Here is a 26,111-nt window from a genome sequence, read left to right on the forward strand (position 1 = left end):
GCTACTTCTGTGGTACACTGCTCTGAAAGCAGTGTGTAGCTTTATAATTACACACATTTTTACCTAAGAATCTGTAGTCTGTAGACCTTCCAGCATATCTGAAAAGTAAAAATGTATTCTGTAGTACATTTGCAGTTCCAAAGAGTGTTGATTTTAGAACAAATGCATCAAATTCTAAGAAGACTTATAAGTGATGAGAATGGGGAAATAACAAGCATATGATAACTGGCATCTTCTGCTCTATCCTGCACGAAATTTTTACTCCGTTTGATACTGCACAAGAATATGACTTTTCCAGACTTATGTTGAACCTGAAGTCACATGAATATGCCTTTTTTGTCTACAATACAGTAAAACTTATATTTTTAAGCTTTTGAGGACAGTTGATACGTTGACCACTGTTGCTTCGTAGAGCTGTGTTAAAAAGGGACTGCTGTCATTTATTGAAGACAGCAAATGAGGTAGTAAAAATCAGTTTGTTGTTTAAATGAATCCTTGGAACAAATTGAGATTGGTTTTATTTTGCTTGGTTTTCCTCTCCAGGAAGGTGAATTTGATGGTTGAGATATTCCTTTTTCCATACAGTAGTGTGTAGCTGTTAAAGGTGTATCAAGCACATTTCAAAGCTGAGAGTGTAGATTTGGAACAAGACATGGACTCCTACTAGGCTAATTTGGGACTGAGTTCAAGATTATTCCCTAAGTGGTCCAGAAGGAATTCAGAAATACAAAGCACTTGATGGGAAGACATTCTGAAAATAATTTTGAGAGGGAATTCTGAAATCAAGATGCTGGTAAAAGTTATCTCTATAGAAGAACCTATAGTTCTATACTATACTATAGTATAGTTTGAAGCAAAATCAAGAGTATTTAGAATGAATTTTTGGGACAGTAAATTATGTAACTGTTTAAGAAAAGGTAAGCTTTCTTTTTCCAGAAGAAAGTGGAATCTGCCCCTTACTTCCTTTTTATATGGTAACTACAGCTTCAAGATTCAGACAGTAAAGTTATTTATTACCCACAGATCAGAAGTATCTATTTAATATCCACATTATTGAGTATTTTGCCTAAATCCCATCTTCAGTGCATCCAGATAGCATAATTGATATAACCAATTGAATAATAGGTGTGGTCAAAGCCCACTGAATAATTGATAATCTTAGAGGAATACTCCAATTCTTGAAGTCTTGAGCTTTTGTTCTTTGATAAATGATTATCCCATTGCTTTTCTTGTAGGAATATTGAGAAACAGCATTCACTGTGACAGTAAAAAGTCATAGAAGGGATTTTCAGCATCCCCAAAGATGGTCAGATAGGAGGAGGGGATGGTAGATCAGAAGTTTGAGCCATGTAACAATTCCCTTCTACAAATAACTTTTTCGTCTTTTTCACATGATAGTAATAAATCATCATCCTTTGGAGTAAATTGTCATTGTCATTCTTACACTTAAAAAGACAGCTAAGTCTCAGGCAGTAAAACTTGAGCTTTTAGAGGGGCCACAGAGATGGATTTGGATAGCTGGGCAGTAAGGCCAACTATAGAGGAGATTGAATTCTACTGCCTAATCCATGAGGGATGCAGTTTAGAGTGTTGTGCTGTATCTGTCATGCTTCTGCAGTCACTTCATGTTTAGGTGTGGTGAATTACTGAGACACAGTTTAGAGGTGCCAGATGTATGTGTCTGGTTTGGTCAAATGTTTGGATGGGCGTAGGAGTCAAATGTTCTAGGTGGGATAGAATCTATTTAGCTTATTTTTGCAGGTGCAAAACATACAGTTTCCAAAGGATGGATACTGGATACTGTCCTGAAACACACTTCCAATCATCACTTCATTTTTCTTGTGTTTCATATCAACTCAGCCTCAGTGAGGAGTTGATTTAAGCATTGTGACCAGAGTTCAAGTTTCTGAATCCTTCTTTATTTTGAAAATGCTGATTTGTTGACAGAGCTTTTTGCCACAGTTGATCAGAAGATTTTTTTTTTTAGTCTAAGTCAGCATTAAAATTTCTAGATTAAAAAAACTCTGAGTAACACAGATTCGCAACAATTTATTTGTAGCGTATATTTTAGTGATGTGGTTATATAAGGGCACAGGCAATCACTCCTAAGTATTCAGTAAGTTAGAGAGAGGCGCCTGGGAAAGTGACAGTATTGGGCAACTTCATAGAGAGTGGTTTCAACTTAACAGCAAATATTCATTATAAGAATTCTGGAGATGCTTTCATTCCAAAAATTTTTCTCTCAGAAAGATGAAATGGATTGTTGAGGAGTGAAATAGATGGTTGAAGATGTTAGCCTTTTTATTTCTAAATTTCAGCTCTGTCCGTAGTTACTGGAAATATTGGCAAAGATACTTCCAAACTAGATTTGCTGCTCTTATGGAGTTTCACTTCAGTGTGGAGTTTTTAATCTGTAATAATACTGACCACAGAAAGGTGTAGCCCTTCCAGAATTTCTTACCTCAAAAACTGCTTTTTTTGTTAAGTAAAAAATGCTTTTTTTTGAAATAGCTGTCAGGTTTAGCTTTGGGAATCTGTCTCACTGTGAAAAGCTCTGTTAGTAAGAACTCCCTCTATTCATTTTCTGCTCAGTGCTGTTCTGTCCGAGAGCCTCCATTTTTGCTGAAGTCTGTGCAAGTTCCTCAGGAAGCAGTTCTTCAAACACTAAATAATCCTGCTCTCTCACATAAAGTACTTCAGAGTCTCTTCATTGGGAGAAATACCTCTGGGTGTTCTGAGTGTTGCAGTCCTTAACAGCAACCTTTAAGTCTTACATTAGATTTATTTAAATCCTCAACAGTCAAATGTAGTGTCACAATGGTTTCCCTATGTAATCTAGAAATGTCAACTATTGCTTTGAATTTGGAAAGCCATGTGGCCTAAGGTTTTTTGCTGCAGAGATGTTCATGGCTTGTTTTTTTCCTTGGAAAATAGCTGGCAAATAGTGTGCATTTGTAGATATTGATCTGCATAAGATGAAGGCCTTCAGCTGCTGCTTGGTATGACTTCAGAGAAGTTGAGCTTCAACAGCTGCTTTGGAAATGAAGTATTCATTATTAATCCTCACTCTGTGTGCCAGTGTATCTTGAGTTTTTAATCACTTGCAAGTTTCATGACCAAGAGAAATTTCTAAATAGCTTTGCACAGAACAGTTTTACTACAAGCCATGAACAACCAGAAATACACCCAGAACTCTTTTTCTCTCTGGTTATGATGGACATAGGTCTCTCCCTCCTGGTAGGTATTTTTGGTTCACTATAATTACTAGTGGAAATAAAAGCAGCTAAACCTGATAGATGGTCTAAATAAATGTCCACAACTTTCATTGACAGATTGGGTGACAAATTTCTGAGGTAGTCGGAGCTGAGGAAGTAAATATTTTAGACATGCACAGGTGTATTAGACTTTTGCCCAAAAACTGTGCAGTGGTGCACAGAGAAAGCAGAGAGGGGCTGCAGTCTGGGATGTACAAAACAGGGGTTCTGCATAAGGAGTAAAACAAGTTTGTGGAGTAAGAGAATGATCAGATAAATGAGGGAGCTCAGGAGGTTTTTCTGTCCTCCTGGTAAATCCATGTCTCTATTATCTGAATATATTCAAATAAAGTGTGCATGTGACCAGTCTTAAGTCTTTCCTAGAAATGCTATTCCATACATCTTTTAGTATTTAGTGGGAAGATTTCTGTGGTTTATTTCCAGAGACCATGACTGCTCAGTCTGATGTTTTATGAAAAAAGCACTGAGTGCTAACTACCTGGTAGGAGCTACTAGGAAGTGATCATTGGTTCATCAGATGATGTTCATTTTAGCACTTGAAAAACTTTCTTAATAATTCTGAATTAATCTTTTCTTCATTTCTTTTTTTTAAATATAAGCTTCTGCATATGCAATGATTTATATCTTTTAGTTGCTATCAGTGAAATGTAAGCTTTCTATGAGTATTTGAATGTCTGTGGAATAACTTTCTTCTTCAAATGTTAAATCGATTTGTAGATTGTTTTATTGCAAAAAAAAATATATTAATGCTGAAAATGTGTAGTTTAATTGGAAAAAAAAATCTTTATTTTAGGGAATGAACACTCTGTGAGCTCAGTTGTTCTTGCAGCCCACCATTGCTATTGTCAACCTGACTCTGTTTCTCTTTGCAGGTCAAAGTTGCAATCCTAAAATACATAGAAACTCTTGCGCAACAGATGGACCCAGGAGATTTTGTAAATTCGAGTGAAACTAGGTTAGCAGTGTCTCGAATCATCACCTGGACCACAGAACCTAAAAGCTCAGATGTTAGGAAGGTATGTTTGTTAATGTGTCCTTAGAATTGCAAAGCATTCCTGGTAATTAAGAATATTTAAGTAAAGATTTTAAATTAACATCTTGAAACTCTCCATTACAGTTGTGTTTTTATATATGTTAGTATGTTAAGATTCTGTTTCATAATTTATCATTCTTCATTGCAACTGTCTAGTATTAAAATCTCTGTAGTGGGCATTTTTGGTACAGTTTTAATATTATGTCAGAGACCACCCCCTGTGATACTGAAGAGCACATATGTAACAAGAGTGAGAGGTAAATTTGGTAGCAAACTCAGTCTAATCTCTGTTGGATTTTCTAGAGTCCCTTTTTTTAACAACAGGTAGGTAGATAGCCATTGAACCTTGGACAAAGCAAGTGCTTTGATAAGGTTATAGGCTTATTGTCATAGACTTATTCTTGTAATGCTGCACTTTGAGTGCCAACCTCCCTTTTCCACATCATGATGTGAAGTGAAAATTAACATCTATGAGCTACATAGATACAGGAGGGATAAATAACCATAAGAAATGTACTAGTGCTGTCTTTGGAAAGGGTTTCTAAACAGCACTTCAATTTGTAGAAAGCAAAAAAATTTTATAATTTTATTTGCGGTTTGATGGAATAGTTTTGTTATTCTGATGATTACAGGTCATGCTGTGTAGCTGCCATTTCTAGCATGTAAACACTCCAAAAATGTTGTACCTTTTATTGTTCCTCTGTGCAAGTGTTTATGACAAGGAGAGCTAACTCTTCTCTCTCTTTTTCTGTCTATTTCTGCAGTTTGAAAAGCAGCAACAATTAATTTGTTGAGATTTGTTTTGCTACTTTCAATTAAGTTTGAGTTTTGGCAGCTTCATCATTTCTGGAAAGAGTAACTTCCTTTGTTTAGGATGGATGTAGGAAAGAATAGTAGGGGCTATCTTAAAAATTGTAATGTGAAGAAAACAAAAATAAAAATAACTTACAAGACTTCTTGGTATCTAGAATGTTTGTAATACATAATAAAAAAACACCAGAGAGTTTTTGTATTGAAGGTAATGTTTTAGTCATCCACTTCTTGTATACTTCATGAGTTTGAGAAAACAGTAATAGATTACATCAAATGGATTTTCCTTGCCTGAGTATCATGTTCTAGTAACATATAAAAGATCATAGAACAGGAGGAGAATTGAAGCAGCACTATCTTCTAAATCTGTGAAGTTTTAGTATTGAGACACGGGGCAAGCTGTCTTATCTGATGGTTCATAACCCTAATAAGCATTTTTATGTCAATAAGTAACTGAATCAATGCAAAGAATTACCAGTGAGTTTATTCATCTGGAACACCTTAATTATGTAAGTTTTCAGAATTTATTTTTCTTTCCATAACACAGCTCTTTGAGGCAACTAACTGTAAAAATCCTTTAACAATTGAAAATAAAATTTTGCCAATAAGAAGTCAAAAGAGTTATTCTGATAGTATAAAATGTTTAATTCTCTTAACAGTCTTCTCATCCTGCTATCACAGCCTTCTTAATTTTATTGGGTGTAATAAGCTTTATAGAACTTGGTGTAATTTCTTTAAATTAAAAGCTTTTTCTAAGTAATTTCTGTGTAATTCATGGGTTTGGTTTTTTTCCTTAGCAAAAACAGTTCTAGTGCTAAGTATTATGAAAAATCCAAGTTTATTAGTCTCACATTGGGCACTCTTAGTGTAGTTCAGTGACGTGGGACTTCTTTCTGGAAAGTAAAATTCTGTTTCAAAACTTAGATTTTTTCTAAGATTAGAATGCTTCTGGAAGAAGTTTGAATCTGTTCTTAGAAAATTTCTAAGAAGAAAGCAAAACCAAAGAAGTATTTCTAATCTTTATTTCACTCTTTTAAAGATTATCTCTACATGAGTGAATTTAAATCTCAGCAGAGACCTTATGCTGGGGAGAACAAAAACCTCTAAATACTCTAAAATGCAGGATTTCTTGGGTAAGGAAGAAAGAGAGAAAATAGATAATTGCATTGAAAACCTTCTGCAAGTCAGTATCAGTTTTGATACTATAGACAGAGCTTCATTTTGGGCAGATTTGATGGTATCAGTTTCTGTCCTGATACAATCAATCCTGGACTGGCTATTGTGTTCTCTTAATAGCAGCTTAAATTGACACAGTATTAAGGAGTGGAGATTGGCTAACCACACAGAAAAAAGAAAGTGGTGATTTCCAAACCTCTGCTCAGCTGCTAAATTTGTCTTGGTTTTGCTTTGTATCAGTTTTGATTAAAAGACTGACCATTAGAAATGACAAGGATGAGAGAAACATCAGACAGATTGCAGAGGACATTCAGGGTGATCATTTGAAGGGAAGGCTATCAAAGGGACAAGGAAAAAAATGTTAAAGAAAACAACCAGTCACGAGTATGCAAAGACAATTTGTGGCAATCTGACATGCTAGGATTTTTGTTGTTTAACTTAATACTGAGATGTGTGCAGGTATGTGTGCTCATACCTTGGCTCTACACTTTTAATTAAAAAATGCTACAGTTCATTGCTCTGGAAGCAAAGGGAGGGAAATAAATGTCTAAAAGAATTTTCTAAAGTACTTACTTGGAGTGTATTGGTGGTTAAGCAAGCTGCCTGTCATTCTGGTTAGCATGAGGCACTGGTTCTCTCCAGTGCATGGCAGATCTTGAGGGTGAGCTGTATAAACTGCACATAGTCAGTTAATCTTACAACCACAGTCTTCTGCTACAAAGTCATTCTGGAGAACTTCCTCCAGCTCTCATTTGCACTTGTTAGTTTAGTGACTATGTTGACAGGTTTGTTATACTATCCAGTGAATCTTCATCAAACTGTACAAACATTACTTAATTCTTTCAATCAAGAGTTCCTGTACGAGAGGGAATCCAACTATTGTGTCATTTACTGTGTTGCTTTGTCAGTAGAGAGCGCTGATTTTTTTATTCAGGTAAAAAAAAACCCAGCATGTGTAAAACATGCTGTAGGCTGAATGTGATAGTAAACATGAACTGATTAAATTGAGAGTATGGGAGGTGACATCCAGTACAAACTACTCCACAGATTTCATCTTCAGAATATGTAGTCAGCTAAATTCCATTGCCCATTATGTTTGCCTACCTTTTAGAAAGGTTAAAGGAAGCAGGCAAGGTTAACTAACTAGCTTGGCTGTAGGGTAAGTTATGAGGAGTATCAAGTGCTGTGATCACTACTGTCTCATTCCACATTAGGGTATCTTGTTTGGTTGGGTTTATTTTAATTTCTACAGTGCTAACTGTTCCTTTTTAGGCAAGTGTGTTACCATCTGTAATTTTTTACCACTTGCAGAACTCAGTAGAAAGGATCACATGCTTGCTCCTGCCTGGAGTGTTTCATGTCTCTAAATTTATTCAGCTTCCCAAACTCTGAAAGCCATTTTGCAAATTCCTTCTTTTTTTTTTTTCTTGGTAAGGATCTGGGGCTAGGGGGCTTGAAAAGCACATTTCTGAAAGACTGCTTGTTACAGTGGTAGTTGTGTGCCTGAATTTAACAAAATCAGAACTTCCAGCTTGCCAGCAAATATGAATTTCTTTTGTTCACATCTGTTAACATCTTTATTCAAGCTTGATCAAGACTTAAGTCACATTTTGTGATTACCACTCATTATGGCATCTTTTGCTGATAAAATTACTTTGAAACTCTAATTAATGTCTTCAGTTTGTGTTTTCTTCTTGTAGGCTGCACAGTCAGTGCTGATTTCCCTTTTTGAACTCAACACTCCAGAGTTTACAATGCTGTTGGGTGCTTTACCAAAAACATTTCAGGATGGAGCCACAAAGCTTCTCCATAATCATCTCCGGAATACAGGCAACAGTGGTCAGGTATCCACTTCTGCTACTCTTCTTTCTGAAGTTACTGTGTAAAAGTCTACTTAGTAGCTCTCTATGGAATGTCTTTTCCTTTTCCTCTGCAGTTACAGTTTCTTAGTCCATGTCACTTCCAAGTGTCTTCATAGGTTTGGTTGTGCTTTTTAAGAGTAGTTTATCTTGTGCTTTCTGATTTCAAAGTTACACATGATTGTAGTTACTAGTAATGGGTTAGACAATCCAGGAATTTAGTTGAAGCTCTTTAAATGTTTCTGGGCACCAGAAAAATAAATATAGTAAATTCAAAGGGAAGCTTTTAGTCCTACTAAGTATCTTTTCTCACCTCTTCTCCTCCAGGGATCGATGGGAAGTCCTTTAACAAGACCTACTCCACGCTCCCCAGCAAGTTGGTCAAGTCCTCTCACTTCCCCAACCAATACATCACAGAACACTTTGTCACCAAGGTAGTGTAGACTGGTGGTGTTAAAATTCCACATCTAAGGCTTATAACACATTGTCCACAATGTAACCCCAGCAATGAAAGCATTGGCAAAATTTTGCACAAAATGACAGATGCTCAGAAATAATCCCTTTTCCTCCATAGAATGAAACTGCTCAGCCTCCCAGAAGGGTCTGACATGCTGGCCTGAGGTGGGAAAGGGCTGTCCATCTTGGAATGCACATGGATTAGCAAGAGAACGAACCAGTGGGCTTCTCTAACAAGTGTTAAAATAAGTCATGTCATGGTTTAACCCCAGTTAACAACTAAGCATCATACAGCCACTCAGTATCCACATGGTGGGATATGGGGGACAGTCAGAATATAAAAGAGAAAAAACTGAGATAAAGACAATTAATTAGGTAAAGCAAAAACTGCATGTGCAAAGCAACAGACAATGAATTTGCTGCTTCTTATGGGGGGGGTCAGGTGTCTAGCTGTCCCAGGAGAGCAGGGCCCCATCACTTGTAGCAGTGACTTGAAAACTCAAGTGCCGTGACCCTGAACATCCCTCCCTTCCTCCTTCCCTCACTGATATATGCTTAGATGGTGATGCCATATGGTGTGGAACATCCCTTTGGTCCGTGGGGTCAGCTGTCCCAGCTGTGTCCCTTCCAGCTCCTTGTGTACCCCCGGGCTGCTCGCTGCCAGGGCTGTGTGAGGAGCAGAATAGGCCTTGGCTCTGTGTAAGGACTGCTCAGCTGGTACAGGAACAGCCCTATGGTAACAACCCCATTTCCAGCACAAATTCAAAGCATAGCCCTCCAGTCAGCTACTGTGAAGAAAGTTAAGTCTGTCCCAGCCAAAAGCAATACACTGGGTTATCAAACCAGATTTAATACTGGGGAGATGAAAGAGGTAATAGTTTACAAGTGTTTTTTATAGTAATGATGTTGTCAGCAAAGTGGACTTGGTAATTTCGCTTTTACCAGTCAACTTGCTGTTGAGTTTTATCAGTGCTCCTTACTTTAGCACTTTTTTCAGAATAAGAGGATGGTGTAAAAATTCCAGTTGTTTCACATTCAGCAGAGTAAAACAGAGCAAAATAAGTTTTTCTTCAGGCAGATGCTGTTGCCTAATGTAGCCTTTCTCTTATCTCCTTTCAGTACTTTCTGTGTCAGTGGTAGTACACTTACAAAGGCATACCATAATACAATTTTGTATTGTGAAGAAACAATTTTCTTAATATATTTCAAGAAAAGTAATAATTTTAGTACTATTTCCTGAGTCTCTGTAGTTGCCTGCTAATGTGATTTAAAAGTACAGATCACAAAATAAATCCATCTTACTTCCTATGTCCTTCTCCATGGCCCACAGTGCATTTGACTATGACACTGAAAACATGAATTCAGAAGATATTTACAGCTCTCTTCGTGGAGTCACTGAAGCCATTCAGAATTTCAGTTTTCGCAGTCAGGAAGATATGAATGAGCCTGTAAAACGAGATGCTAAAAAAGATGATGGTGATATGGTGAGTATTTAAACTCAGTCCAGGTTGGTATCAGCAAACTAAGCTAGTGTCTGATTGATTGCAGATAAGAAAGCATCTGTTTCAGGAGGTTTATATTCTTCTTAAATTGGGCATGTCTCCTGAATTACTTAAGAGCTTTACTTTAGAAAAATACGTTCCTAGTCTTGAGCTGCATTTTGAAAACGTAAATGTTGATTTTATATAGCAATGTCTGTGTGTTTAACATGTTAGCAGTTTAGAAATCAGTGATCGTGCCAAACAGCTGAAATTATTTTTTTGAGACGTTTGTATCCTAATATATGTTTTTCTGAATGTTTTATTTTATTTTGTATACAGCCTGTGGGCTATTAAGATGCACTATTTAGGACCCCTGTTTCTGTGGAACTTTGGCTGTAAGATTTGTTGAACTTACCACGTGTAAATATGCTTAAACACATTTTTAATCACTTTGCATCAGACTTGTAAGAGAAAATACAATTATTTTTGGTTTATGTTTTTTTGGACAACATACACCCTTTCTTCTGGTTTTTTTTTTGGTTGGTTAGTTTTTGTTTTAGTCGGTTTTTTTAAGGAAAGCAGCGTTTAGGGAACTAAGACTCCTTACTTGAAGGCTAGTTTAAAAATTCTAAGCATTTTGAAATTTGTAAGTTTTTGCTACATAAATGAATTAATGATGTATTTAATGGAAAGGTGTAAGAGTGTGTTTCACGTGCTCATGAGACACTTGCTCTGGTGCAGATTTGCAGTGCTTCAGGAATGGTGGACATGCGAGCAGGAAGTGGTGTGAGCGATACGGGCCGGACAGCTCTGGATAACAAAACGTCATTACTCAACACCATGCCTCCCCACTCCTCACCACGCTCACGAGAGTACAACCCATACAATTATTCTGATGGGATCAGTGCATTCAATAAATCTGCTTTGAAGGAAGCCATGTTTGATGATGATGCAGAGCAGTTTCCTGATGGTAAGATTCAGGTTACATTCTGTGCTAGAAGAAAAATGATGAGATTTTCTATCTTGGAGTTCAGCTTCTGAAGTTATTGTTAGGAAGATATGTATCACTTCTTTGAGAGGTTTTTACAAATGCTGTATTTTTAATTAGTTTATTTGTTAGTCATCTCTTTGAGTTACATTGTTGGATTACCTGGTATCTGTAGAGACTAAGGGTAAAAATGAAGGAAATGCTGAACTATATTGTGTACTTCTGGAAGCATCTCTTTTATCAGTATTGCCAGTATAAATTTACCTATCAGATTGTTTTATGATTGAAATTTAAAGCAGGAGGGTGGAGAAAAGATTTACAGCAAGGAAGTAAAACTGGATCAAACTGGTTTGGGAATTAGGTGAAAGATTAAGTATTTTGTTAGTAATATATTTATATTTGAAACATGGCATTGGCATTTTCTGTTGACTAAACATTATTTTTAAATGAAACAAAACAAACCAGCTTTTTACCAGGAAGGTGTTTCATCTAGCCCATGTAAATATAGGAACATGGGTTGCTGTTTTGTAGGCTTCCAGAGCCTCTTTATGATATTTCTCCATTTATCTTTAGGTAATTTTTTCTATCTTTATGTTAAGAAGGTTCCAAAGTAGCACTACTCTCATTATTTTAACAAATAGTCAGTGGTTCTCATCCTCTGGTATTCACTGTTGTTCAGCTATAGATTAAGCTTTTAAGTAAACACTTTCTTAATAACAAGGGACAAAGTAATCATCTCCCTTCTACCTGTTTTGCTTTTGTCATTCTGCAAAAGATGTGTTACAGAAACAGTTAAAAAACAGTTATTTTTTGACATGGTGTTTTATCCACCTATTCTATAAATTGGCTTTAAGTTTGCATCAAATCAAAACCAAATCCAAGTATGGTGCATTTTTCTTTGTTTTTCTTACATATCATGGAGAAGCATATAGTGCAGCCAGATACTATCTTCTGAAAAAGATGGAGGGAAAATCACAGTTTCACAAATCATGTCATGTACATATTAATAATTAAATAGCTTTGCCATCCACATACAAAGTCAGGTTATGTTCAAGATTCTATATTAAGGGATCTTGTTTTACATGGGAGAAGCCTCCTACCTTCTGACAACTAATTTTTGGGTATTGCATTAAACCAGATGCAGTCTGTGCTGTGCCAGCATGATCCAGTTTTGTAATAACTCACGACTGGCTGGAGTGAAGCGTCCCCATCTAGTACAAGTTTGTCCTGGTTGGAAGAGCAGTGCAATGCATTATTTGGGTCTGCTTTTTCATGGGTCTTGATGAATACTTGCTTTCATTCCTCTGCTGTTCACCCATAGTATTTAGCTGTATCATGTACATTCTGTCATTTGTGTGTTACTTTTAGAATTTCACTGGGAATATTTGCAAAAAGTCTGCAAGAGAAAAGATGCACTTGGCAAAATAGCTTGTATGTACAACTCCTCTGTTGAGAGTTACACACTTTTCCCATAAACCTGAAGGGCTAATTAGTTATCCATTTTTGGAAACTCCACAGAATTGCTGCTTGTTCCTGACACAAAATTACATTAGTACTGGATTTTCAGCTATCCTGTCATGCATTACTGACAGAAGGATGTGGAAATAGAAGGCTAGATGGGAAAACCTTAGCTGCTTATACAGTCCTGTCAACAGCACTGGGGCAGGAATGTGTATTTTACAGATGGTTTGTCTGGCAGTTGAAAATTTTCTGTGGAGGAGATGCCACAGTGTCTCTCACATGACTCACATTTGAGTGTTGTCCTTCTCTTATGTAAAAAGGCTTTCAGAGTAACAGCCTAAATCCTCCAACCATTTGCACTTTGTTTTTTTCCCCAAGGAAAATGCACTTTATCTGAAGCATAGGGAAACCTGGCTCTCCAAGTCACTTCCAGACTTTAAAGTAGTTCACAGTTTCTGTTTGAAAAACAGTGTTCTTCTCCAAAGAAGCTTATTTATTTCAGCTTAGTTCCATGGACTGCACTTTGCAAACATCTTCCGTTTTACCTCCCACTTTGTACATGGACTTAAGATTTCTGCTTCTGTGTCTCACCTTACACTTGGCATCTTTTTTCTTCCAGACCATTCCTTTGATTTAAAATGGTAATTTTCAGTTCCTATCCTGTTCTTCAGAACGTTTGTGATTGCTCCTAAAGTGATGTCATCTACAGATTTTCTAAGTTGGTTCCACATTCCTTTGGTAGCACTAACAAATGCATCCAACAGAGCCAGGCTCTGCACACATCCAAGCAAGGACATCACTCATATCCTCCTGAATTAATAGAAAGCCATTTATAATCCAGTCACCTGGCAAGTGATTCATCAAGTTTTGCACTTGCTTTGTTTGCTTTTTTTTGGCCATCATGTTTGCATAGCTTTTATATTAGGATGCTGTGAGTGGCAGTAGGAAAATCTTTCCTAAATTCAGGACATACCTACATGTTCCCTTTTAACCCCTACACTGTTTGTCCTGTCAAAAGGATATTATTTGATTGGTTTGAGAAGAGCTGTTCTTCATCAATTATTTATCTCTCTAATGCAAATTTTAATTCATTCGAATGAAGGAGTTGTATCTACTCCTCTTCATTTTTCCTTTCTGAAAAAGAAATTTTGAGAGTAGACTTTGAGTAGACATGACCTATGCTCCTCCATTCTTACCTGGAGAATGTTTGGAAACTAATTACTGGGTGGTAAGTCACACAAAGGAATGGAAAAGGCAAGCTGAAAAGGCACATCCCTCTTGGTTATCTTCAGGTTTTTCAGTTATGTAGTCCATAGATACTGAAGCTTCTTTCCTCCCCTTATTCCTGCATGGACATGGCTATTACCTTCCCCTCTCTTTAACCTTTCCATCCATCCATCTGAGATGACATTACAATGAAAATACTTTATTTAAACAGATACAAGTAGTTTTGCTAATGAAGTGTCAATATGCATTCCCTGAAAATGGATTTGCTATGCTATAATTCTTACAGTGTGTTAGAACAAGTATAAGAGTGCTGCCAGTAAAAGTAATGATGTTGCTTCTGTAAAAATGACTCCATTCTGCTCATCTGCTGTAAATAATAACTGACCTAATGCAATTTCAGTCTGCCCTTTAGTCAAACATTAATCATCCATTAATACAGAGGCAGCAGAAGTGTTTGTAGTTTGATTTCAGGTGCTGGTGCTCCTGTTTATTCATGCAAAACAGAATGCAAATAGGAATGTGGGGTTTAAAACCAGCATGATTTTTACAGTAGCTGATGTGCGATATTAAGATATTTAATTCTGTAGTACTCACCATTTACTGTTTTATTTGTACAAGTGCTTTGTACAGCATTTGTAAGTTCAAGGGCTGTGGTTTCTCAGTGTATGATATAATTAATTTGTTATGGAGGATGTAGTTCATGTGTTAGTAGTTCATGCAGTTCATGTTCATGTAGTTCATGCAGTCATTTCAGGAAAGGTGCAATGAATTTGCATTGTATGCCAGAACTTCCAAATTTTTGCCTTAGGAAAAGGCATATTTCTGTTAATTTAACCAAATATTTCAGTGCAAAGATGGAAGCTATATGCTTCCCTTTCTTCAAGGCTAAATGGGTCTCAATGATGGAATAAAGATACTCAAGTTGATGCTCAAGTTTTCATCAAGACCATATTTAAGTTTCTTGACGGTTTGTAGATCACTCTGTTTGCAGTCCAGTGTTTACAAATGCAGGCTGTATTAATAATGTATTTTTCCATTCTCATGGAATTGTCTCTAATAACAATTAAAATCCAGAGCCATCTCTTAGTGAATTGGTTTTGAGATCTATGGGACTAGTAGCCCTGGTTTGCCTTTATTTCAGCTCTTTTGTACCAAGAACTATTGCACTTTTTTTTCCCCATTTCTTGTAGCAACCTAGCTATTGTGGAATCATGGCTTACAAAAGTCTAAACAATTCTGTAATACTAACAGAGGAAATAATTTTTTTCATCTTGAATGGAAGGGTCATATGGGAAAGATGGCCCTTCTTGTATAGATCAAATTTTAAAGGATGCAGAGTACTTAGTGGGTACTGCAAGCCTAAAAACTCCTGCAGTAGACTAGCCTGCAAGGGAGCTTTTGCTGTGTCATTGTAGGGATTTGGGAGTGATTGTTAGCTTGTTCAGCAATGTTGGCTGCACTGAAAATGTAGTAGCCAAACTGCAGTGCTTGCAGGCAAATGTGGGGGAAAAAACAAAAGCATGCTCAAAAACAAGCAAGTAATACTAGAATATATCCTTTAGTTCACAACAGACACTGTTATTATTATCTGCAGTAACTGTGTTTGTGCATTCCTTTTTGACAGAGCCTCCCATGGACCATTCTGATCTGGTTGCAGAGCTACTGAAAGAGTTATCAAACCACAATGAGAGAGTTGAAGAAAGAAAGGCTGCCCTGTATGAGCTCATGAAGTTAACTCAGGAAGAGTCTTTTGGTGTTTGGGATGAGCACTTCAAAACAATACTTCTGCTGCTGCTTGAAACACTTGGAGATAAAGAGGTAAATTCAGAAACATCCAGTTAAGAATGTTAACGAAGTACATGGCTTACTTTCAGTAAGCCATGAGACATTTGTATGAGTTGTAGAAAGGGCACAAATTCCAGTTAGTGGTAGAAAAACAAAAAACTGTGAAAATAAAAAAATGCCATGAAGTCCAATTCCTCTGATGGTGAAAAGGGCATCAGCAATGCTTACTTTCTCCAGGATTCCTGTTTGTGGATTTAGATGTATTAGATTGAATGAAACATTTTTGCACTGAGATTCAAAGTTTATCTGTTTATAGCCCCTGAACGAATCTGGAATATCAAAACATCATGTGTGGCAAAGCATTTAAAAATTTGCTTCTAAAATACAGTAATACTCATTGTGACGAGACTGAGTTCTTTCTATGTATTAGTTCTCTACAAAGGCCATGTTTCTGAATTACTCAGGATCAAAAAGACAATAGTACTTGCGTTTGTTTTTTAAAATAATTGTATACAGAAAAAGTAAAAAATGGATTTGCATGATGGTTTTATCAGCCCTCGTGTTTGCAACTTCTGGGTAGCATAGGTAAGTTAAAATAATTTAGTAATGTGTTTATTATATGTCACCTGCATTTTGTGCAAAAAAAGAGATTGAAGATATTTCTTTCCTACTTTTATTTGCTAACACTAGATTGAGCCTGTATATGTGTGCAAAGCATAATCAGATATTTTTTCCATTATTAAAGACTTTTCCAGCAGCTGAACAAATGTGAAAAGCATATGTCTGTTTAAAGATGCATAACTCATTTATTTTAATATTGAATCTTTAGCATGCAATTAGAGCTTTGGCACTGAAAGTTCTAAGAGAAATTCTAAGAAACCAGCCAGCAAGGTTTAAGAATTATGCAGAGCTCACAATCATGAAGACCTTAGAAGCACATAAGGATCCTCATAAGGAGGTCAGTAATCAGTTATTTTATTTGTTTAAGGTTATATCATTATAAAATTATTAAAAAATGAAAGAGCTGTCCAGAAAATGTGAAATAATCAGTTCTTACTGAGGAAGTAATTCTTTTTAATAATGATCATATTATTATATGTTTAATAACAACGATGTTATTAGTTAACGTGGGTATGCAAGGAAAAAAACCCTGCAGTTCTAAAAGCTCTTGAATGGGTAATATCATCCCTAATAACATTTGCCTTGGGTGCCATCCCACAGGACTGTGTAACCAACAGTGTGTCACCATGGCTCTTCAAGGAATAACTGCAAGGTGCTTTTTCCTTGTTTGGCATCTTAAGAAGAATATAAGTGTCCTAGAGATGTAAAACAAGCTTTTGGATTGCAGTGAGATTTATGGTTGAGAGATGAGACTAAACAAGACAAGGAACTGTCACCCCTTTTCATTCTGCTCCATTTGAGAGCGCATGGCTTTGAATGGTCTTAAGGGAAAATGCAGAGGAATATGTCAGTGGGGGAGGTACTTGTGCCAGGAATAGTGAGGGGATTGAGAAGAAGGGTAAATGTAACCTTGCTCAGAGTTATTTGTGATGCCTGCATACACAATAAAGGACAGTGCATGTAAATATAGGAAACAGAGATACAATAACAAACCCAATATTCAACTTCTGACATCAGTGTTGTGGATGCTGTGGAAAGAATCTATGTTTATTATTAAACGAGTACATCTTCCCCATGCAAGGGCACTTTGTGGAATTTACTGTGGAGTTTCAAGCTTTAAAGTTGACTGCAATTCCTCCCATGCCATGACTTTATCACTCATTTGATACTCATTTCTCTTTTCCCTTTGCTCTCTGGATTTGTTTCATATGCTGTATTTATTACAGTGTCATTTCCCCATTGTTCCTTCTCTGTTCCTGTGTTTTTTTCCCTCTCATCATTTTGTGTGTTAGGAGTGAGAGAATAAAGGATGGAGAGAAAATTTTGAAGGTTTTTGTACATCACTGTGTACCACTCATTGTGTACAGTGATTCCCCTTGTTAGATGGCAGATGCCACCACAGCACCAATGTGCAGATCAGATGTTAATTTTCTCTGTGGTGCCCTTGTTGTGTTTTGAGCTTGTGTATCTGTTAAATCCTCCCTTATTATTCGTGTTCTGCATATTCTTCAGGGTTAAAGTACTCTATTGTCATAGTTTCTTTCTAAATCATAGGGGAAGAAAAACAGCTCGATTGGCTTCTACAATTAGCCATCTAGGCATGTCATTAAACACACCTTTGAAATTAATGTGAAAGCATGTTTTATCAGTGATCTCTGACCCAACAAGCAATAACAAATGACAACACAAGAAATTACAGGTTTACAAAGGTGGTGATACTTCAATATGTAGTTGGAGGGTATGCAGAATACAGAAATTTTAGATCCTATTAAACAAGCAGATTTGAAAAACTGATATGTGTATTGTCAAGGGCATAGCAGCCACAGAATATTGGGAAGAATTGTGGTTTTAGAAAATAATGTCCAAAGGCTGGACTCTCTACATATTTCTATAATACTGCAGAGGTCTTGATAGAAAATTTTTATGCTCAAGACCATTACTGCCAGAAAACAGACCAACGAGTAAGAGTCTTATATAAATCACTTTTCTGTGTATTTTTCTTTCAATAGGTGGTGAGATCTGCTGAAGAAGCTGCTTCCATGCTGGCCACTTCCATTAGCCCAGATCAGTGCATCAAAGTTCTCTGTCCAATTATCCAAACTGCAGATTACCCCATTAATCTGGCTGCAATCAAAATGCAGACAAAAGTTATAGAAAGAGTATCTAAAGAAACCCTTACTCAGCTTTTACCAGAGATTGTGCCAGGTCTAATACAGGTAAGGAAATAAGAAAGAAGCAGCAAAACAGACTAATAAAAAGAAACTATACATAAGAGTTGCAAAGACTTTTAAAAAATAGCACCACTTGGTTCTTATGAAGGATTTCACTTGTCTGATAGTTGATGGCTGCCTTGACCCAAAATACTTTCAATAGTGGGAACAATCTCTTTGATTAGCAGGGAGCTAAATTATAACCATGATTAGGACTCAGGAAATCTCAGTAGGGTATATTACCTGGTTATAGGTAAGCTTGGTAGATACTTCCAGTTCTAAGATAGTTCTTTGTTGTTTGTACGTTTTTCCAAGTTACATAATTTGATGTTTTATTTGTGTATAATTGTAGGGTTTCATCAGCTAGGGCTTTTGGGAGGCAAGAGGAAAGAAGCAGTTTTATAAAGTTAAATAAAATTAGAAGAATATCCAAGTTTTCTCTTCCCTTGTTTTGAAAACTGAAATTTTTACCATCTTTTTATCATATCAAGAGCCAACATACATTTATTTCCTTCATGGATCAAGACTCTTTAGAGCTGGCAGCTGTAGTCTGCAGATTTGTGTCTATAATGAGTGTGATCCAGCCATACAGCTGCAGGAAAATAGAGGCAGAGAAGGGGCCTTCTGGGAAGGAAGTCTGAGTGAGACAGCCAGGCATGGAGTGATAAAAAATGGCAAAAAACCCCAAAAATCATAGAAGAATGAGATGGGGTTAACAAAAGAGTCTTTCGCTGTTAAGAGCTGTTTCTTCATTCAGAGCCAGGAAGCTCTAAATTGTGAGTGGTCTTTTGCTTTAAGTAAACATCTGTATAATCTAGAAAGGTTCTCTTATATGCTTCTCTTACCTGTTGCATGGCAGCAGCTCTGTTTTCAGTGTAACTTATGAACAGGACTGTGTGGGTTTTAAATTCACCCTGGAAAATGATTATCAATGGTTATTAATATGCAGCCTGCTTTTTTACTGCATGCTCTGTATTTGTGTGTTTGGTTTTTTGTTGGAATGCTTCGTTGGGTTACACTGGCATTAATTTCCCATAGACTCCAATGTATTTCTTTTGGCAAATAGCTTTCTGGGGCTTTTAGTCATTAACTGAAAAGGTATTAAGGTTAATTTTATTGCTTTCTAGGGTTATGATAACTCAGAGAGCAGCGTTCGTAAGGCATGTGTTTTCTGCCTTGTAGCCATTCATGCAGTAATTGGTGATGAACTAAAACCACATCTCAGTCAACTCACTGGCAGTAAAGTAAGTAGAAGATATGGGTCAAAGAAATCTTGGCTCATAATTGCATCTATGAATTTGCATTTTGGTTGCCATTGCCAGAAAGTTTCAAAGAAGTGTATAGTTGAAAGAGACTATCAGTTGTATTAATACAGCTTTGCCGTAAAATATTCCAAACTGAGAGTCCACAGGTTTTTTATATGCAAGTGTGCAAACTTTTGCATAAAGAACATTACTAAACTGTGTTTCTTACTTCTTTTTAATGCAGTCAGTTTCTTGTATGCTGGTAGAAGTGATAATGGCTGTATTCAGCAGGCTTTCCCTATTGGTGTTTCTTGTCTCTGTTTTCATGCAAGTTCTGATTGAAAAACAAGGAACATAATATGTCCATGTTACATACAGCAGTTGCATTTATTCTTCCTCCTTGTTATTTTGCTTTCACCAGTCTTTTCAGTATCTCTAATTTGAAATAATAAGAACCAGTCTCTGGTCCTTTTTGTTTCAGGATACTTATGACTTCACTGACATCTTTTTCATGCAGTTTTTTGCATCTAAACAGCTGTATGTTAGTTGTGAATCTCTTTGTCCTTGGGAGTAAAAACAGGACAATTAATTTTGTGTGTCTGTGAATAAGACAGTTCAATCTTTAAAATAGTCTCTGGCAGTGATCATATTTAAAGTGACTCTAGACAATAGTGGAAGCTTTAGTACATACCAGCATTAGCATTTCTGACTAAAGGCTTAAACCTCAGCAGTAACTTAAAAGATAAAGGAACCCAAACCACCACCATATTTAGAAAAGCATTATAATTGGAGGAAGATACTCCATCTATCTTAATCTAGCTACTTAGTATCATATTCTTTACATCCTTAGAGAAGCTTGAGCAGTTTCCTTGTGTCAAAGTTTACTTGTGTTTGATGTTTTCATTGTCATGTGTGTTCCTTTTGAATAACTGTGTAAAGTACAATTTTGCTTTTAGGGAAAAGAAAAAGGATTAATGTCTTATTTTGTTGTACCATTCCTGTAGTCAGTCTGTACAGCTTGCAAATACTAAACAGAGTTAATTTCTGGCTTAAATTTGCAGATGAAATTATTGAACCTTTACATCAAACGTGCACAAACAGGCTCTGGAGCAGGGGATACAGCAGCAGATATGTCTGGACAAAGCTAATGAAGCTGGCAAGAGTTAACCAGGTCTCCTAAAGCAAGGGCAAGGCCCTCTTCAGTGAAAGGAAGATCCTTACATGCAACTTCTGGAACTTTTTTCTTGTTTTGTTTTTTTTCCCCCCCTTTCTTTTGTTATTTTTCTTTTGTTTAGGGTTTTGTTGGTTTTTTTTTTTTCCCATAACCAATGGCTGTCTTCAGCCTGCATGAGACTGTTGCAATAGAATTATTCCAACATCTAAGGAAAAACAGTATTAACATCAGTTGATCAAAGCAGAATAAAAATTTTAAATAATCTTATCTATCAGTTACCCTGTTCATAATCCTCTGTGTCTTCCCATTAACTTTTGCCAGTGTTACTGTATTAAAAAAAAAGATTTTTTTTAATGCTAATTAAAAAGGTATGCTTTAAGCTTCAGAAGTTAAAATATAAATTCTGTTGCTTTTCTTCAGCTGCAGATAACATTACTTTTTTATTGCTATTTTGTTTGAGCATCATGTCCTTTGCTAGAAACAAGAAGTGATGTGAAACAAGGCTGAACTAGTCTGAACTGCAGTGAGACTCGTTCACTGTGTTGGTGGTTCATCATCTTATTTACAGCTTGTTTGGGATATTCTGGAGATTGAGAAATATGCCTATAAAAAGAAAGCTGGATCGATCCAGTTCTGTCACAGTGATATTGTTCATTGGTTGTATGTTTGTTGCATAAATAAGAATTTGGTGTGCGCAGCAGAGGACTGGTACAACCAGTACCTCTTAATGTGGGAGCCAGCCCTGCCAGGGCAGCACTGCACTGCCGAGCTGGTGGCAGTGTGGCAGCCTGCTGGTGAGCAGCAGAGTTCATGGTCACTTGATGGACGTGAACCATCCTTGTCACCTTTCGTTCTTCAAGCAGGATGCTTCAGAATGGAGTGCTCTGCCCAAGCATGCTCAGTATGTATTTAACTTTATCACTAGAATGTTTCCTCTCAACCTAATTGCTGGAACAAGTAGTCTTGTATTGTAACTCACATGGGATCTTATGACAACAGTGCAGAAAGCTATTTATTCCTTACCTTCCGAAAAGCACCAAGATTTTTCTGCATTGAATTTAAATGGGGGGAGGGGGGAATAGTCACAAATGCTATGGATCTCGCCACCTTTTAATTTAAAGAAAAATATATATTTTGGATGAGTAGGAAAAGCTGCACCAAATTATTTGCATGGTTTTCTTGAATAGCATCCTCAAGACCCATCTGGATTAAGGTGTGGAAATGTTTCAAGGGTTTGTTTTTCCACTTTTGAAAAAGAGTTAGTATATTGTGAATAATGGTTCTTTGTATTTATGAAGTTGATAATGGAAAGAGAACAAAGATAAGTAAATGTGTCCCTAAATGTTGTCTTTTCCTTTTTTTTCATTCTTTTTTTCCTTTTTTTCTTTTATATAAGCAGCAAGCTAATTAAGTGAGAAATGGGATGAAACAGTGCCCTTCCCAGGAATAGTGGAACTTTTTTTTCCTGGCATTATTTTCCCTTTGACTGTGATTTTGTCTAGTTGGAGGAAATGTATCCTGATAAGAGAGAAAATAGTGGTGCCAAGGATGATGATCTATGCTAGGCTAAAATTCTCTCTACCTCTTCAGGGTGACTAATTTTGACTGAGCTGCTGCATATAGCACCCAGTAGAAGAACTATCTAGAGAAAAATCTTTATTTTTTTTTCCAAATTATCACTTAATGTGTATTCAGAACTCTATTCTTCAACACTGCAGCCAAATATCATAAGAAACTACTTACATACTTTACCTGCTAGGAACCCTGAAAAACAAAACTGAGTAAAAAATTAAGTCAGGTGCTTGTAGTTAACATGAAAGGTTGTTTCTACTTTAGTTTGAAGTGAATGCAATATAAAGAGCTAAGATGTGGTTATTAAAGAAGCAATGCCATTGCAGAGATTTATTTGGAGGAAAAGTTGTAGAAATATATGTAAAGACTTAATTCCAACACTGTCATAACTCGTTGCTAGCCCTTTTTAGCAGCTACATGAAGAAAATAGTATCTCCTCCTTCTTTCCTTTGTTACGTGTAACATCCTTGTTGTTTTCTACTGTTTAATTACATTGTGTATTTATAGTTCTATGCTTACCATTGTGCATATACTGGCAATAAAATGTACATAACATTACTTAAAAGATTAGCAATGTATACATTCTGGTTTTTCTGTTTTATTTGATCACATGCTATAAGAAAAATTATAAATGTGATTCATACAGCATTGGTTAAAAAAATTTATCTTCATGTTTTGTGCATCCAAATGATGTTTCTTTTTATAGTTTTGTTACTAAATCTGACTTGGCATTTGAGAACATGCTGTGAATATAGAGATATTAGACAAATTTTTTAAAAAATCGAATAGAATCTTTATGAACACAGTTTCCTTCATGTAGGCAGATTTTTTTGCTTATTATTTCATTTATTTGTACATTATACATCATTTACATTTTATTTTTTTAATATTTAAAAATATTTTTCAGACTGCAGTCTTTTAGTTTTTGCATTTTATGATACAAAAAGTCACGTCAAAAAATTGCACGAATTCTAAGCTTAACAGCCCTGTATGTTGTTCCCGCATTTTGTATAGGTAATATTTATTTTAAGAGAACCATTGCAAGATGACTGTTACTCGTCATCTTTTTGAAGATGCTATTTCATACTGAAAATATAAGTTATTGAAACATACAGTATATATTCTGGATGAAACCTAGTTTTTTTACATGTAAACAAAAGATATGTTTTTTATCCCCTATATGACTGAAAAAATTTGCTCCAGGTAGGGGGGAGGAAGATATTTACCTGAAGTTTGTTCATCAGTTTTGCTTTGAAGCCGTCTTTAAATGTTTTAAGTGAAGATATCCCATGTATTAAAAATCTCAATGCAATATATTTAAATTAATATTTTACTTATGATATGACTAGTTTTGTTTCCAGCAGATATGGGGTTGCTATCTTTGTTAACAGATAGAATCTATTTCTATTACATGAACCCATCAGAATGTGAGAATTCGGAAAGAAAATTATTTCCACAGCAGCCAGTTGATCAGATTCACTGCATTGCTTTTTGCCTTCATTTCCTATATTATAAGTAGATATTAGCTCAGTTAAATTCAAGCAATGATTAGTCATGCCTTATGTTCCTGCTGGAGGTGGTTTCTCTAATGGATTAGCATAAAGATCTAGGAAAAAATAGGACAGTTATAAGTTTCTGTTCTTTCAGACAGGGTTTCTATATGTTCCTTCTAATATCTTGTGAAGATAGGTCATTGCAGTCATTTGAATATTGAAATGTAATTCTTAAAGGTTGGGTTTGGGCTTTAAAAAAGAGGAAGGAGAAGAAAAGCTACATGCACAATCAGGATGGGAAATGAATATTGTGGATGTCTCAGACTTGGATGTCATCTGCTTTAAAGAATTTTGAGTAACACATTATGTTCAGACGAAGTCTTAGCAAGGAAGTTGGGATAATAAATGTAAATTGAAAGGAGAGCTGATCATGTAAATTTTCCTGAGTTGGCTTGCTTGTTTGTTTTTGAAGATAAAGGTTGGAACAGATTGAGTCGTGTTTATTATTTGCGGTCTGAGTCACAGAGCATAAAGAACAAACATCTGGATCCTGAAACACTTACATATTCTTAATGGTTTCTGTCCGTGTTTAAACATTTAAGTCACAAACATACCCATGAAAAAATTCTGTTGAGAATGCAGGCCTAAAGTGCTCCCAAGTTTGAATTTTCAGCAAAGGAATTCAAATGCTGAATGTGGCATTGTCCCTTTGGAAACAATCATAAAAGAAAATAATTTTGAGAAATAAATCTGTTGAATTACACTACAGTTACTCCCTATGGGAGGTGAGTGAGAATGGTACCACTGGCTGTGCTAACTTGCACTGTGTTAGGCTGGGACTTCACAGTCACAGAGAAACAATAAACATCAATGTGGTGGGGATGCATAAGCAGTTTGGAACTGGAGGATTATTTGGAGAACAATATCTGTTGTTTTCTCACAATTAAAACAGTAAACTGATGAGTTTTGCAATTGCAGTCTACTTCCAGGTAAGAAACAAGTCAATACTTATATTGAGCTCACTTAAGAAAGCATCTTTAAATTCTCCCCCACATGAGTTTTCCAACTCATTAAATGTACGTACTTTAAAGATTTGCTTCATAATTTATATGTTTTCTTCTTTTTTGTTAAAACACAGACAATTTTTAGAAATGTGGGAAGTTTGAAGAACTAATTTTGCTGGTCTGGCAAAAAAAATCAAACTTTGCTTACTCTTTTCCTATATTTTGTTTATGTTTCTATGTTTTAGTGTACTTTAAGAGCTCAGAGTTTCCAAGCTGTGCAGCTTGGATTATCCCAGTTAAAGAAGTTTCTTCATTTGCTGATGGCATTTTAGGATAGTAAGTGTATTTACTAAGAAATTTGCCAGCAGTTTTTGAATACTGTGTGGTTTCTGTTGAATATAAAAATTCTGTCACTTTTGATGTATTTTAGATAGATATAAGTGATCCTAGTGGAAATACTTTGAAGGGAGTAAGATGGGAAAAAACTATGGATGGTGAAACATGGAAAATACTTCTTCAGTGGAAAAAGGAACATACATGCACGTAAATGTTTCATAACCACTTTTATTGATATCAGATAGGAGGTAACTGAACTTGATCTTGGGCATCACAGTTTTACAAGTTTTCTTTTTCAGTATCCTTTCTTACCTAGATCTTGATATTGTCCACCAATGCTGATCTTTGGGCCTGTGTAAACTCGCATTACAGCCAGTACTGGAGATGGTTCTGATAACCTTATATCAGGATAAATTCAGAAGCAGTGCCTGTCGGTCCAAGGAACACCTGTAGCAGTTAAAAACAAATGTGTAGATTTAAGTTATGCAGTAGACAGATAGTCTCAAAAGTCAGCTGGACTGGTTTAAGTATTCCCTCACCACCTCTTCATCTCTGCCTGTGGCAGAGCCAACAGAATACCTTTGGGGGAGCTTCCCTAATATGTTCCCCAATCTGATTTGTCTGGAATAATCTCAGACTGGTCCTCCAGCAACACCAAGGGCTCACAAACCTGTGCCAGACAATGAAGGAATGTCTGTCCTGGGCTGAGAGGGTCTGCCTGTATAGGGGCAGTGGTGGGCAAGGAAATATGAGAACACCCACCTGCTTCTTAGCACAGTGTGTTTAACCTGAGCACATACAGCTCATGGCAAAATACCAGAGAAGATGAGGAAACTCTTGATTTCAGCTTGGATAAACAGCTCAAGCGCCAGCCTGTAGGGAAATGGATGTGTGTTCCATTTGAAA

The 26,111-nt window shown here is 36.3% G+C and overlaps 1 protein-coding gene across 16 annotated transcripts in view; it reads left to right on the forward strand.

Moving 5' to 3' along the window:
* The window catches only part of CLASP2 (cytoplasmic linker associated protein 2), a 145,882-nt gene extending 121,528 nt beyond the window's left edge, over positions 1-24,354 (forward strand). For all 16 annotated transcript variants that reach the window (XM_066556887.1, XM_066556895.1, XM_066556902.1 and 13 more), the window contains 10 exons: positions 4,148-4,291; positions 7,995-8,138; positions 8,481-8,587; positions 9,940-10,093; positions 10,832-11,060; positions 15,391-15,584; positions 16,381-16,509; positions 18,182-18,388; positions 19,510-19,626; positions 20,688-24,354. In XM_066556887.1, the coding sequence (XP_066412984.1) occupies positions 4,148-4,291; positions 7,995-8,138; positions 8,481-8,587; positions 9,940-10,093; positions 10,832-11,060; positions 15,391-15,584; positions 16,381-16,509; positions 18,182-18,388; positions 19,510-19,626; positions 20,688-20,774 (1,512 nt within the window). In that variant the 3' untranslated portion in view covers positions 20,775-24,354. The remainder of the gene's footprint in view (positions 1-4,147; positions 4,292-7,994; positions 8,139-8,480; positions 8,588-9,939; positions 10,094-10,831; positions 11,061-15,390; positions 15,585-16,380; positions 16,510-18,181; positions 18,389-19,509; positions 19,627-20,687) is intronic.
* Positions 24,355-26,111: the final 1,757 nt, after the last annotated feature.

Source organism: Molothrus aeneus, chromosome 1 (genome assembly GCF_037042795.1).
Source record: "Molothrus aeneus isolate 106 chromosome 1, BPBGC_Maene_1.0, whole genome shotgun sequence".
Classification (NCBI taxonomy): domain Eukaryota; kingdom Metazoa; phylum Chordata; class Aves; order Passeriformes; family Icteridae; genus Molothrus; species Molothrus aeneus.